At 44.1% G+C, this 16,402-nt stretch overlaps 1 protein-coding gene across 2 annotated transcripts in view; it reads left to right on the forward strand.

Annotated features, from left to right (window-relative positions):
• Positions 1 to 16,402, forward strand: part of PCP4 (Purkinje cell protein 4) — a 130,722-nt gene that overhangs the window by 49,927 nt on the left and 64,393 nt on the right. The window contains exon 2 of one of the 2 annotated variants that reach the window (XM_089677894.1): positions 15,631 to 15,673. In XM_089677894.1, the coding sequence (XP_089534020.1) occupies positions 15,631 to 15,673 (43 nt within the window). Of the gene's footprint in view, positions 1 to 15,630; positions 15,683 to 16,402 lie in introns of both variants that reach the window. The other variant, XM_089677893.1, reaches the window with a different exon arrangement.

A 16,402-nucleotide genomic window follows, 5' to 3' on the forward strand; every position in this document is an offset into this window, starting at 1 on the left:
AAAAAAAAAATAACATAAGTATACCTAGAAATAGACAGATTTCAGGAGTCTAACCCCAGAGATCCACAGTATTCACATCATTGTTCAAGAAAAAGAGTTAGAGGACAATAAAGGGAGTTACCACCTTATATATATACCTGCCAGTGGATACCATTCCAAATCCAACGTCATGGGGGTGAGGGGAAAAGCAAATCCCCTTACACAAAAAACACTGCTGACACACCATGTGGTGCTGGAAAATGGCAAGCTGATGGTGGACGTGAATACAACTGTGCATGCGCCAGATGTTGTGATGCATGCGTGATGATGTCACCACCTCACAAAACGGGCAAATGCACAGAAGGAAAACATCATGGAATGTGGAAATCAAACCTCATGATGCCAATTCCCTGACCTGAGTCAATCCCTGAGTCCAGAGCTCCATACAGAAAGAAAACAGCAAAAGACCAAAAAAGAAGAAAGAGAAACAGATAAAAAAAAGCCAGGGTAGGGGGAAAGGGGAGGAGGGGGGCTTGCAGCCCCCGGAACCAGAGACAAGTCCCAAATCGACCACTATAAACCCACAAACCAGGAGTACCTATGCATCTCATAAAAATAATTTAAAAAGTAAAAACCATAAAAATGATGCATAAAAACAATTGCGCCCCCTACAGCAGGAATGGTAAATGCTATTTGTATTTTTATATAGTAAAGTATATGAATTAAAGTATAATAAAAATCTATATGTGTATGGCAAGCCAGGGCTGCTGTTAGAAACCACGGGGCCCCATGCAGCCAACCTGACAGGGCCCCCCCCCCAAAAAAAAAACACAGTTTACTAGGCTTCAGTTATGAATGAACACAGGGAGTGATCAGTACTGATCAGTCATTGTATTCATTCAGGAAAGAAAGGGGCTGGTAAATGTGACATATTTACCAGACCCCCCACTCTCCATCCTGAAGAATTCTATTGTGTGCTGGCAGCTGCCGGTGGGAAAGAGTGGAGGAAAGCCAGCAGTACTGCAGGGATGGAGGCACACAGGGGGGCCTGGGCAGTAGGGGGAAACACATGGTGCACAGGGAGGTTTATGGGTGCGGCGGGGGGCAATTACCGGAACTGACCCCCTATATGTCTCTCTGCAGCAGCTGTAAGCCAGTGGGAGGGAGAGCCGCAGAGAGAGCCATACAGGTGATCGGTGCCAGTAATTGCCCCTTCGCATTTCCAATCACCCTCCCTGTGCACATCTGAATCACCCAGCTGCCTGGTCCCCCCTGCTTGCCTGGGCCCCGTACAAGAGAACTGGTGGTACCCCCTTATCCTTGGCCCTGTGGAAAGCTTAAGGCAAAGCACCAGCATTGTAGAGTACCACAAAACATAGCAACTCACAATACAAAGGGCTCATATGCATTTTTACACAAATTAGGGCCGGTTCACACTATGCCCCGATCTGAATCGCACAGGAACACGTTGTGCGTTCCTGTGTGAGTCATATGCGGGTTTATGCGGTGTGATTTCAAACCCATTAATTTGAATAGGCTGAACCACTTTCTACTGTGAATAGAGTACATTAACATTTGTTCTGTTTCAAATGCCGCTTTATGCATTGACATAGCTCCTTAGACCCAGTCTGTTTGGACAGTATGGTCACCTGCTGAAGTACGACTGCAACTTTATGACTGAACTTGTCAATATGTCTAACATGCAAGAATTCAGAGACGCTGTCCCCTACATAGTTGCCAACATCTGAAAATGTTGCCCTTGTTTCCATGACTTACGTGACGCTGTCTTCAAAATATATACGTGAATCACGTGTATTATGTTTCAAATGCCACCTTATGCATTTGCATTTCTTCTTTGACAACACAATTTTATGTCAGCTAGATGCAGTACACAGGATGTTTTTCCAGTCTTTGGAAGTGGAAGAAGACAATGGGGGTTATTTACTTAAACTGGGGAGTGCAAAATCTGGTGCTGCTCTGAATAGAAACCATTTAGCTTCCAGGATTTATTGCCAAAGTTTAAAGTGTTATTAAACCCAGGACCCTGAGATCACTATACACTATATTGCCAAAAGTATTGGGACACCCCTCCCAATCATTGGATTCAGGTGTTCCAATCACCTCCATCGCCACAGCATGCAGACTGCTTCTACAAACATTTGTGAAAGAATGGGTCGCTCTCAAGAGCTCAGTGATTTCAAATATGGTACCGTGATAGGTTGTCACCTGTGCAATAAGTCCATCCATGACATTTCCTTGTTACTAAATATTCCACGGTCAATTGTTAGTGGTATTATAACAAAGTGGAAGCAACTGGGAACAACAGCAACTGGGAACAACAGCATTGTGCAGAAGTTGCCAACTGTTTGCAGATTCAATAACTAAAGACCGCCAAACTTCGTGTGGCCTTCAGATTAGCACTACAACAGTGCGTAGAGAGTTTCATGGAATGGGTTTCCATGGCCGAGCAGCTGCATCCAAGCCTTACATCACCAAAGTTCAATGTAAAGCGTCGGATGCAGTGGTGTAAAGCACGCCACCACTGGACTCTAGAGCAGTGGAGATGTGTTCTCTGGAGTGACGGATCGTGCTTCTCTGTCTGGCACCCTGATGGATGTGTCTGGGTTTGGCAGCTGCCAGAAGAATGGTACTTTCCTGACTGCATTGTGACAAGTGTTAAGTTTGGTGGAAGGGGGATTTTGGTGTGGGTTTGTTTGTCAGAGGTTGGGCTTTGCCCCTTAGTTTCAGTTAAGGCGTTAGCATACCAAGACATTTTGGACAATTTCATGCTTCCAACTTTGTGAGAACAGTTTGGGGATGGCCCCTTCCTGCTCCAACATGGCTGCACACCAGTGAACAAAGCAAGGTCCACAAAGACATGGATGAGAGAGTTTGGGGTGGAGGAACTTGACTGGTCTGCACAGAGACCTGACCTCAACCCCATAGAACACCTTTGGGATGAATTAGAGCGGAGACTGTGAGCCAGGCCTTCTCCCCCGACATCAGTACCTGACCTCACAAATGCACTTCTGGAAGAATGGTCAAACATTCCCATAGACACCCTCCTAAACCTTGGTCATCCAGACTCTTGTAGCTGGCCAGCTTTTCTCAGTCCTTGGGCATAGAATCCCCCTTACACAGTTTCTCACCAGAACTCCCAGCTATCCTGACAGGGCTTTGTCTCCAAACAGCAGCAACAAGCATGCTTTACTGCGTATACAGACTGATTGTACTGTTGTAGGTTTAGCAGCACGGTAACTGAACAAGCTGAAGTTAGAAGCCGATTGGCTACCATGCACGGCCACACCAGATTTTGAAAATCTTTGAAGATCTTTGAAAATAACTAACACTGACTGATGGAATATAAAATAAATGAGGAGGGTTTAGCTGTGACTAAACCAACTAGCACTAAGAAGGAGGATATCACAGAAGAAGATATGAAAATCACATTGTAAACATGTTGCAGTGGCCCAAAACTGCTACTAGATGTCAGCAACTTCATCAATTACCTGATACAACACAGGAAAAATTACATGAAAGTGGGGCAGAACAGCATTTATTTTTTTCAATGGGCTGCTTTACCTCAAAGCACAGTGACATAATATGCATTAAAGCACCACAAAGAAATAATTGAGCCATAAGGTATCCTAGATTGTAAGCTCCAAGGAGCAGGGCCCTCCTAACCCTAACTGTATTGTTGCTGTATTGTCTCCCGTTATATTGTAAAGTGCTGAGAAAACTGTTGGCGCTATATAAATCCTGTATAATAATAATACTATATAAATCCTGTATAATAATAAGGTATATCTACTGTATATTCGTTTTCAATAGATGGATATGGAATTAGAACCTCTGCTGTCTTCCCTTCTTGTCTCGCAGACATAGGAAGTGAGAGGAACTTTCAAAAGTGAAAACTCCTCTTTGGACGGCTGTCATTGAAGCTGTTCTTCCCTTTTGAAAGATTTGCCTTCTTTCTGTTCCTGGACTGTAAAATGCTGAATTTCACATCATTTTCTGTCCTGATAACAATGGTCAACAGGACAGAAAAAAGAAAGTGAACAAGCAATAAAGCCAGACCCTTCCAAACTGTATCACAAACTATAAGCTTTGACCTTAGATACAGTTTAAGGCATGGATACTTAACTGGAGGTATCCATCACCCTTGGAGGAATGGGAACCAAATTTTGAGGGTTTGGGAATAGAACTCGGGGGGGGGGGGAGGGGGGAAAGACAGGAGTCTCTGCATTAATTAACCTGAAATCAAAGTGGAAGAATTCACTTGATGTGAAGGGACATACAAATACAATTGTCAGTAACCAGACCTCCATAACATGTTCTGATTGCACAAAAGGAACAACTGAAATCTCCCCAATTGTAGCTAGCTTCTGTGTATATTATCGAATCAAACAGATTCAAATTGGAAGGATTCAGTATTTTTTCAGATGCTAGTCCAACTGACCAAGAGAAATGGCGTGAGCTGATTGGACGATAACAAGTGGTGTCATGCATTCAAAATAATGAATGGGGTGAAATTTAGATCCATTTGTTATCCGAGTCCAAATTATCTAACGAATTTAAAAATTGAATTAATTTTCCCATGGGCCCAAACTACTATTGCATCATATGTCATCCGAATGCATTCTTTAATTTCCTTAAAACTTTTTTTTTTATTCTTTGACATTTCTTACTATGTCCATTAAGAGATTCGTATACATCCAAATCTTCAAAAATGAAATCTTCGTCCGAAAAATGAATCGTGACAAAACGAAATGCACATGTCTAATAAATACTATAAACTACTATATGATTTTCTTTCAGTTATTCTTTTCCCGTTGATCCATATGTAAACTAATTTCAACAATCTTGTATGGGGACATACTGGGCAATCCACTGGGGGTCTGTAATCCTGAGAAGGTTAAGAACCCCTGATTTAAGGCATGCTTAACCCCTTCACACCCCTTCTTTAAACGATTCTGAGTGCCTGGGGGGGGCACAAAGGGTTGGCGATCACGAGACTACTGTAAATGACTGTGATTGTCTTTGACAGCTTGGTCTCTGTGCTGGGAGCATGCAATGAGGGCATTCTCAGCACAGAAACATCGGCCACCCAACTAATCATATGTGTAGCATGTTGGTGTTACAGCCTACCCTTTTTCCATTGCACGTATGTGTTATGCAGGTAGCAACAGGTTAAATAACATAATATTGACCAAGAGGCCACATTAGCATGCCTTAAAGCAGAACTACGGGCAAAAATGTCTTTACATGTCCTTGTTGCTGATTTTCTACTTTCACTGAATATGTCATCCATCTTCGGGTTCACTCAGTAGTTGCTCTGAAATAGCCTATTAATTTTCAAATCAAGCCAGTAATTTTCTTTGGTTCCCTGTTTGTAAGATCGGTGGCTGCTATGCCTCCTATTCCCCCAGCCACTTGCCACATCCCTTCTGTAGTTCTTTCTCCAGGAAGCAGTGATGTCATTCAGCCCCACTTGAAGTGGTAGGCGGACCGAAACACATTCAATATGTACAGTCCTAGTGTACTCTCCCACAATTCCCTGTGGATGATGGGAACTGTAGTTTCCTTTTACTGTAGAGAGAGGAGAGGATATGATGTAGTCCCAGCTCTTACACCTCCTCCGTGGCAGAGCAGATGCTCTTATCTTTTGAATTATAGATATGACTTCCTGAAAATTCAATTAGACTTTTCTCCTAAATGGGAAAGATTTTCAAAATGGTATGACTGGTTTAGTCTTTTGTGTAGGGGGGTGTACTAATGGGTGATTTTTTTTACATATCCCAGAGTTCTTCTTCAACACCAACCTTTAAGCCCTTATGGAGTTGTATAGGGCCATTCTTTGAGATGAGAGACACTGCAGCCCTGTTAAGGCCAGATCATCCACAAGGCATTCTTAATAGGAGCCTAGGGCCCAGTGGATGCACAGGGGGGTTATCTACAACCCTCATGCTCCTGCAGTAAACCAGGGTGATATAGAATTGGTTTAAGTTGTGCAGCTACAAGTCCTATTCTGTAGGAGGATGTACTTGTAAGCAGTTGGTGACTGATGTGGCCATGCCAGTACAGATAGTGTAAATGGAGTGGCTCCAATGTGCCTATTTTAGTCTTTATCAATGTCAATCAAATGAACATGGTAGGGGATGTTGAAACTACCACCTTACCTAGAACCCCATTCTGTCCTAGGTTGGCCATACACAGCTTGAATTTCAGCCAATGTCTGCTGAATTGGCCACAGTTTAAGCTATAGGTGGCCATATTCCTAATACACGGAACCTCTCCAAACCTCCACCTCCTCTTGTTCACTGATCATCCAGGTGCTAACTCCTGTAGCCCAATGTAAAATTGTAAGGGGATAAGAGTCACACGCCGTCATGGACTCATGCAGATACTTATTCTATCAACAATAAAATGGCTGCATACATACTGTCTCCACCCAAAGAAAATCACACTCCTTTAATGCGTTTCATCCCAATGGGCTTATTCACCTACTCTGTCACTTTGAACAAGCCCATTGGGGTGAAACATGTTTGTAAAGTGTGGTTTTCTCTAGGTAGAGACAGTATGTATGAAGCCACTTTATCACTAATAGAATGAAGTATCAACATGAGTTAAAAATGGAGTGCGACTCAAAAACCTTCGACTGGAAAATCAAAAGAGCTGGGTGGCTGCAGATACCATCACTGTTTGAGTATTCCTAGATTGTAAACTCGAAAGAGAAGGGCCCTCAATCCCCTCATGTTTTGCATTGTATTTGTATTGTTCTGTCACATGTTCTGTCCCCTTTTGTAATGTACAGCGCTGAGCAAACTATTGGCGCTTTATAAATACTGTATAATAATAATGATAATAATTAAAGCAGCAGGCAACAGAGATTTCCCACGAGCTGAACAAGCTGCAGTATGCATGTATGGCTAGCCTTAACCTTTCTCTGGACCCTATTCAAGCCTATGGAGCCTTACTGCATGGGCATGGACAGCACTCAAGGAGGCCTTGGCTGGAAGTGAAGGTTTCCTAGATTAGTTTAGGGTAGGCCAATTCAGTTTTTAATAAAAGTGAACCCGTCCTTTGAGGAGAGAATGTTCAATGTGTTGCGTGAAGAGGTTACCTCCTTTTAAGCTAACGCAGAAACCAATTTTCGAAAGGTCTTTTTTTTTCTTTTAAGAGAGGACAGAACATTGAGTTCCTGCTCATCATATGTATTCAGAAATACAATGACACTAAATTGCCTAACAGCATGGATTCCCGTTAGGTCTATCACTGCTGAGGTAATGTAGTCTGAGTGGAAGACAACTTTGTATTAAAATTACAAGCCCTCTCCCCCATTGTCACTAAATTGTTTCACTCGCAGTCTGACAGCGGCCATAAAACTGAATGTGACAGATATAAAACAGCAAGATCCCGTGTGTGCACCATGGCGGCATGCTGAGAAAACCATTTCATCCCATATATCTTTGCCTGATTGATGTATTGATATTCTGCAGGACTCTGAAAGAAATTTCTCAGCATCTGGTGGTGGGCTGCCAAGTGCACTTTATTCCAGCCTCCAACGCATTCCTTATGTTTGTTGTTCAGCAGAACCTGTTAAAGGGACCCTATCACCAAACATAAACTCCCAATAAGTGCCTGTAAAGAAGAACGTACATTGCTGAAGTTTCTTTGGAAGCTGCCACTTCTGGAACTGTCAAGGTCCTCCATAGCACTTAGTATTTCCTCCCACCAAAGTCTACGTCACTACAGGATACAGTATGTAGTTATGTGTAGTAGGAACATGAGGAACCACAGAGTGCTGAGGAGACCAGGTCAACTCTAAGGAATTGTTGGTACTGCAAGTAACTTTAGCTCCCGATTTCTCTTCAGTGGAACAGTGTTTGGCAATTCCAGTGGCAAGAAGGACGAGTATTTACTTTCTTCTTTACTAGCACATCTATTATTGGGAAATGAAAGAGAAATTAAACTCCGGTGCCAGCGCCCAGGGTTTTTGTTATAATATACACATATGCATAACATATTGGTTTAGCACTCTTCTAGTGAAATGTAGGCTGTTAGGTAAATTTAGTTAACTCCAGGGGCCCGAGGGCCCGGGGTCAGTAGGGGGCCCCATGAGATACCCCTGGTACCTTTTCCATAGGCTTTTTTGAGTTTGGGCAAGGACACAGGGGCCCCATGATCCCCTATTGCCCGGGGGCCCCATGAGTTGTCAGTCCGCCCCTGGTTAACTCCCTTGAAATCGGTGGAGCATTGGTTAGGGCTGCTCAGTGTTCACAGGCTACTGCTCTAATTACTTCCCCCTATATTCTAGAGGATTCAGAATTATAGCGGGAGGAAGAACAGAGTAAGCAGTCTGAATATTCATGTCACTCCAGTCAATACTTGGGGAGGTGTGCCCAGTAGGTGGTGAGAGAGCCCATAAACAGTCTGTGGCCTGAGGCAGAAAGTTCCTGGGTCCAGTCCTGTTGGAGTAGAGAGAAGTCCGTTAAGATATTGAGGTCCCAGCTAGGTTTAGTTGGGGAGCCTATTTGCAAGCTTAAGTCCTGGAATCAATTTGGATCAGGAAAGAGTTCACTGGGGAAAGCCAGGAGGAAGCTGAGGAAAGAGTTCAGCTATCCTGTAGTGGTGTGAGTCTACATCTCTCTCACTGTGAAGGACCCTGTGAATATCGCATACCTCTCAACTTTCTGAGATGGCAATGAGAGGCACCTATTAGCAAAAGTATGTAGGCCTAGGACACACCCCCTGCCACACCTCCTTTTAAGGAGAATTGTGCAAAAAAAAATTGGCTAAGCTCACAAGCGTTTTTTTACCACTATTATTCATTTATATTGGCTTTTGGAATTTACAAATACAGCAATTTAGAAATTGGATGAAAGGTTTAGCACTGGGAAACACTTTTTGATAGATAAGTAATATATTGTATATACAACTATGTAGATCAGAGCAAAATGAGGGACAAATGAGGAGGAATTGGAAAAGAGGGACTTTGTTCCAAATCAGGGATAGTCTCTCGAAATCAAGGACAGTTGGGAGCTATGGTATCGGAAGGAGGCAACCTATGATCTTGAAGCTTCGTGAGTAGATGGAAAGTCAGGGAGTATGTGTGCAGCTTTTAGTCCCCAGGAGGATTCATAGACACCGTCAGCATTAGAGATTCTGAGGGACATTTCACTTTAGCAAGATAGACAAGGAGTCTTTAAATTTGTCCAGTTCAGTTTTTGGGGTATCCCATGCTCCTCCTCATGCCCTTCTAAGTTCAATGTACAAAGAAAAGCCTAAAAAGACACCCTTATACTGTTCCTTTGAGCTGGTGGAATAGTGAAGAAAATGCTGTGTGCCTGGCTTGCGTGTTTTTACTGGTGGACTAGGACTAAGTACAACAGATGCTCTTTTAAGGGTTCGCTACATTTTACATTTATTACATTTATAGTATACTTACTCTCTAACGTGCACTTCAGCACTGCAACATTTACAATGTCCCTTATCACTGCGGCTGACATTTTCACGCAATGTGTGAACCTTCTTTCGTGTTTGTTGTCTTTGGCCATCTTGAATGTCCTGCCTGGGGTGACATAACTCCTGTGCATGGACATGAGAATTGATTCGTCCCAGTAGATTCATGATCCGCTCACTGTATATTGTCAAAAAAACATGGCTAGCAGGCAAGGCAAGGCTTTACATACAAGGTCTTATCTGCAATCAGAAAAACCTGCCTGCCAGCACTGTTTTGTAAGCTTGAGTTTTGTTCCACTTTAACTGCAGCACATAATTATTATTGGGTTTATCGGGGTTATTGCTAAAGAGGTCAGCCATAACCAGGGGCGGACTGACAACTCATGGGGCCCCCAGGCAATAGGGGGTCATGGGGCCCCTGTGTCCTCGTCCACACTCAAACCACACCCAAAAAAGCCTATGAAAAGGTACCAGGGGCATCTCATGGAGCCCCCTACTGACCCAGGGCCCTCAGGCAGTGCCTGAGTTCCCAAATGGTCAGTCCGCCCCTGGCCATAACCCCTCTACTGTTTTGTTTAGCAGATGGCTGGTTTTCACATGAAAGCAGTCCTAGCGACTCTTGAACCACTGGATCGCTTTAAGTAGCATTGGAAGGGGATACCACCCCCTACCGCTCAATGGTGTTTCTCGGACTTACGGTTAACACTGGCCCTACCGAGAAACGATCCATCCATGTGGCCTCCTCGAGACGGTGGCAACAAAAGACTCTATGGTCTTTGATTGCCTCTATCATGATGTCACATCCAGTTGTCGGTGGAAGTAAACAAATGTTTTTCTTTTTCACAGCAAAAGTAAAAGGTAAAATATAAGGTAAGGAAGAGGTTTGGGGTCTTTTTTGACCCAAAATCTCTTCTTATAGAGGACCTGCCATGCATATTTCTATTAGAAAGGATGTTTACATTCCTTGTAATAGTCATAAGAGTGCCAAAAAAACCAAAATAAAGGGACAGGGTAAAAATAAAAAATAAAGAAAATAGGAAATTTTTTTTTTTTTTTTTAAAGTAAACTGCATAAAAAAAGAACCCCCCTTTTGCAAGGTAAAGGCATGTATGCAATGCATACTTGCACTTTATGAAGGACTTGCCTGGAAACTAAGCCCTTGGCCAAAAGTGGGCTTAAACCTTTCGGACCACTTTTGTGGGATTGCGGCTGCAACTCACCCCCCCTCTCAAATGGGCTTGTTTGAAGTTGTAAATGGTGGGTTTGTCACATGTGGGGAAATTTGGTGTTGGGCCCTTTAAATTTTGTTAAGCAGAATTGCAGGAATCCAATCGGGAGTCACGGAAGTTTCTGGAGCATTGGTGGACAGGATATAAGGGCACCTGGATCATTTGGATCAGTGGCCAGGCTGCAAGCAGAAGAGCTCCCCTCGCCCCCCCCCCCCTCCCTTTTTGTCGCGCACTTTGTTTGGTGCTGTCAACCTGGAGTCAGGGGGGACCTTTTTCAGACTTCAGATGTTGTATGTGATGGCTCGAGTTCCAATAACTGAGCCAGAAGAGGGTGTTTTATTATATTTTGCATGTTAAATCTCATCAACGGTTAACACCGGCCCTACCAAGAAACAATCCAACCGTGCGGCCTCCTCGAGATGGTGGCAACAAAAGACTCTATGGTCTTTGATTGCCTCTATCATGATGGAGAAGCGGAGCAACATCATGATGTCACATCCGGTTGTCGGTGTGTCACATGATGTCGGTGTGTCACATGTCACATGATGTCACATCCGGTTTATATTGTGTAACAACAATAAAGTGCCATGGCCATTTCTCGCCACAATCTTCCTAATGGTTTCTTTCTTTAATTGGTCATATTTGGGGAATGTTCTGGTTGTGGGAGGGTGCAGTCTGCAATCCCACCAGGAGCGTTGTCACGGCTCCTCGAGGCTTCCAACGTCACCAGGTCTTCGTTCCGGGTTTGCAAGCTCTGGCCGGCTGACTGGTGGAGCCACAATGGAGTCAGGCTATGGCACAGTGCTCTGAAGGAACGGCACGGGTATGCCATTCCTTCAGAGAGCATTTGCCGGCTACAAGAAAGGGCTGATATTTCCTAAATGGTTCATGTTTAGGAGATATTGATTTTACCGAGAGGTAAGCTTTATAATAAGCTCGCCTGTAGGTAAAATTATTAAAGAAGAATTTACTACCACTTTAATCGCCCCCATCCTAACATGCTCGCGAATGCATATGTAAATCGCACACGCATATGTAAACGGTGTTCGCAGTACACATGTGAGGTATCGCCGCAAACGTTAGAGCGAGAGCAGGAGCAGACTGACAACTCATGGGGCCCCCGGGCAATAGGGAATCGTGGGGTCTCTGACCCCGAGCCCTCGGGCAGTGCCCGCATGCCTAAATGGTCAGTCCGCCCCTGAGCGAGAGCAGTAATTCTAGTGCTAGAACTCCTCTGTAACTCTAAACGGGTAACCTGTAAAATGTTTAAAGCGGCACCTGTGGAGATTTTTAAGTACCATCATTTATCTCCATTCCACAAGCATGCGCAATTTTAAACGTGACATGTTAGGTATCTATTTCCTCGCTGTAACATCTGATTTCATATTTTTTTTTTAAAAATGGGGGTAACTTTTCACTAAAGTTTTTTTTTTTACAAAAAAATTGCGCTTGAAAAACCGCTGAGCAAATACCATGTGACAAAAAAATTACAATGATCTCCATGTCATTCTCTAGGGTATTTGCTAAAATATATATATATATATATATATATATATATATATATAATGCCTGGGAATTCTAAGTAATTTTTTAGCAAAAAATACCAATTTAAACCAATGTAAACAAAACATCCCAGAAGATGCTTGGTCTTAAGTGTGTGTGCGTGTACAGCTTGAGCCAGGGGCGGAATGACAACTCATGGGGCCCCCGGGCAATAGGGGATCATGGGGCCCCTGTGTCCTTGCCCAAACTCAAAAAAGCCTATGAAAAAGGTACCAGGGGCATCTCATGGGGCCCCCTACTGACCCCGGCCCTCGGGCAGTGCCCAAGTTTCCAAATAGTCAGTCTGGCTTGAGCTTGTACATGGCTTTCTTCACTCTTGGCAGATGAATGGAGTAGCAGAACAGTAAAGGAAAGATATTGTAAGTATATGCTACTGGAGAGGGAGTATTTAGGCAAATTTGTTGCTATTCCCTGTACAGGATATTTTTCAGTAGGAAAGGAGTGTCGCCCATAAAATAAAAAGTATTATCATATAACTATGGTTGTTTTCAGGGCATTCTCAGTCTGAGGAATAGCAGCCTATTAAACATTAATATGCCTCGGAGCTGTGCACAAATGATGCGTCCTCCTACACAGCAGCAAAACTGTTTATCCTTTCAGAATATTACCCCATGGACACTCCGGGAACTCCACACTGGTAATTGGGAGCTGTGTATCATCTCACTGCTGGAAGCAAGCAGCAGGAATATACCAAGACCCCCACTCCCCTCTGCACCTAGATGACAAGGATACCTTCTCTATTTACCAAGACAAAGTGTGCCCTTCCATGCGTTAAATAAGCAAGCATTTAAAAGACGGTGACTCCTTGAAAGTGAAGAATCCATGCAAACCATGCTTTTGTTTGTGTCTGGATAGAATGTAGAATGGTTAGAAACTCCATCAGGTTGTTCGTTGTCTCTGTTCCTGTTGCAGAGATTTTTCCCCCACTTCCTTTAGGGAACAGATAAGATTTAGCAGAATTATGTAACACCTAACAGGATGAAATAGATAGGCCCGATGCAAAAAGACAAATAAAAAAAGGGCAGACATAACAGGGCTAACATGGGAATCAAGGAGATACAGGACTAATCTAAGAGCAGATATTTGAATAGGATGTTATGTACCAGGATTAATTGGATGGAATGCTGGGAGGGGCTGCAGGGGTGGATAGGCAGGCATCTAACTTCTGCAAGCAGTGGGAAGATGTCGGACGGAGAAGAAGCTTCCCACCCTCCTGCCCTGAGATTTAGTTGGTTGTGGTCGGTGGTACAGTGGCTTGGCGGTTGGGGTCTTTCGAGACGTTCTAACTCTACTGTGATATTTCAGTGTAAGGACCCATCTATGGTATGGCATCCTCGATGGTATCCCAGTGGACAATGGGTTAGCTGGAAATTTGGGATGTGTTGGAGGTGTTGAAGCTGGGGATCTTTACATGTTTCCCCTGATGATGTGGTTGGTCCTTTAGGGTCTCCAAAGATAGTCAACCTTGGTTAGAGTTGGGAGAGTTGGGCTTGTCCCCGAGCTGGTGCGTTACAGCTGGGGACCTTTAGGAGTTTCCGCTGAACTGTGGTTTGTCCTTTAGGGTCTCCAAAGATCGGCAACCTTGGTTACTAGTGTTATGATCCTTATTATGTTTCTATTTAAAGGAAGGTTTATATTTTTGTTTGTTAGTAAATGACTGCTATGGCCAATTTCACATCAAATTGGTGTCAGACTATTTATTCCAGGTATATTTCAAACAGGGATACGGGGGGGGGTTAGTACATAGCGGTCCTTTTGGTAAAAGAGTGAGCATATCTGTTGTGCCCTAGTCAAGATCAGGGGCAGACTGACCATTTAAGCACTCAGGCACGGCCCGAGGGCCCGGGGTCAGTAGGGGGCTCCATGAGATGCCCGTGGTACCTTTCATTGGCTTTTTCATAGGCTTTTTGGGGTGTGGGCCAGGACACAGGGGCCCCATGATCCCCTATTGCCCGGGGGCCCCATGAGTTGTCAGTCCGCCCCTGGTCAAGATCCAGTGCAGAGATTTGACTTGGATAAATCTGTCTAGGGGAAGTTACAAAATAAATGTGAATGCTCCACTCCATAAGGAGGGGCAGTGCCTGTGTTCAAAGGTACGTTCTATACTACAGGGTGACCGATGGGAGTTGGACAATTTTAGAACAGGTGGTACATGGTAAGTGGTGATAAGGGGGGACAAGCTAGGCATCCCCCCACTGGAATGCCAATTCAGTCACAATGAAGCAGTGGACGTTACAACATTGTTTGTTACGGCAGCTTTGTTTGAAGTGGTGAGTCGATCACAGCAACGTAGCGGCTATTTTGTCAAGAACAACCCGAAACATTATGAACAATAAACCACCAGGCCCCACCCGTGCTGCAAGGATGCCGGAAAACATTGCAAGGGTGAGAGAGGCATTGCTTAGGAGCCCAGGACGGACAATTGATCAACAACTGTTGGCCCGAGTGATGGACAATTTCAAGCAAAGGATTAAAAGTTGCATTCAAGAGGATGGTCATCATCTAAATGACATTATTTTTCATAACTGAATAAGTAACTCAAATGGCAAATCTTGACCTCTGTTTTTGTAAAAATAAATACATTTTGAGTTGAAAATCTGCAGAGTACTGTTTTATTTAAAACCATCCAACTCCAGTAGGTATCCTGTACCACTGTTATCCTTGTCCCGGGTAGGGCTGACAGGGCGGAGTGATATTGGACATAAAAAATAAACACATTAAACATCATCAATAAAACAGTTTGACACCAGTTTTTCCAGATTGATCAGTGCTGCTGGCTATAGCCTGCAGTGCTGATAAGTGTATTCTGATAGTGAAATCTCCCTACTGTCAGAATAACATAGCTCCACAGGAGGGGATTCAGTGTTCAGTGTTGGGAATCAACCTGTGGTTGAAGGATAGAAATTTGGTTAATGTATGGCCTGCCTTAGGGTTGAATTTGAAACTACTAACATAAGGGGAGATCAGGGGCGGACTGACAACTCATGGGGCCCCCGGGCAATAGGGGATCATGGGGCCCCTGTGTCCTTGCCCAAACTCAAAAAAGCCTATGAAAAAGGTACCAGGGGCATCTCATGGGGCCCTCTACTGACCCCGGGCCCTCGAACAGTGCCTGAGTTTCCAAATGGTCAGTCCGCCCCTGGGGGAGATTTAAAGGTGGTGGGGGGCTCAGGCAGCATAAGTAGACCTCACATTTACTGGAAGGTCCACTTTAAATTTGTCCACCTCTAGCCTGGATCTTCTCAGCTACAATTTCTGTATTAGAAATTTTGCATATTATATATTGTTATATGTTTTACTGTCTACCCACATAGAAAATCATTTGTATACCAATGTATCGGCATTGTAATTTTCTCACCCTCATTAAGATGTTATTTTCCTTCTTTTGTTTTTATAGAGACAGAGTTCTGGACCAACAAGTGGCAAGGACAACAAATCAGGTGGGAATGGTAAGATTGTACTTTGTGTTTTGGTAATAATTAGAACATTTAATGGAAAACTATACTGTGAGAAATATGGTGGGGAGCCAATTACTATTTGGCTAGCTGTCCCTGATGTCAGTACCAGGGGCGAACTGACAACTCATGGGGCCCCCGGGCAATAGGGGATCATGGGGCCCCTGTGTCCTTGCCCACACTCAAACTACACCCAGAAAAGCCTATGAAAGGTACCAGGGGCATCTCATGGGGCATCTTATGGGGCGCTCTACAGACCCCGGGCCCTCAGGCAGTGCCCGAGTGCTCAAATGGTCAGTCCGCCCCTGGTCAGTACTTTATGAGACATCCGACATGCTCCCTGCACAGTCAGACCTAGAGTACTCCAACAAGATTCTCCTTTACATCAGGGTTTCCATAATTCCCCTTTATATTAGAGTCCCCAGACGTCTCCTTTACATCAGAGTGCCCCCTGATGAAAAGGGGAACGTTGTGAATGTAAGGAGGTCTCTGGTCACCAGAGTTCTGCTTTACCTCAGAGTCCCCAGAGTCTTCCTTTACATCAAAGTTCCCAGAGCTCCCTTTTACACAAGAGTCCCCAGACTTCTCCTTTACATCAGAGTCCCCCCTTATAGTGCAAGGGAGAACTCGGCGGACCCTGATGTAAAGGGGAACACTGTGGACTTTGATGTAAAGGGGAACACTGTGGATTCTGATGTAAAGGGGAACACTGTG

Source organism: Staurois parvus, unplaced genomic scaffold (genome assembly GCF_062004578.1).
Source record: "Staurois parvus isolate SC_StPar_1 unplaced genomic scaffold, SC_StPar_1.0 ptg000195l, whole genome shotgun sequence".
Taxonomy (NCBI): domain Eukaryota; kingdom Metazoa; phylum Chordata; class Amphibia; order Anura; family Ranidae; genus Staurois; species Staurois parvus.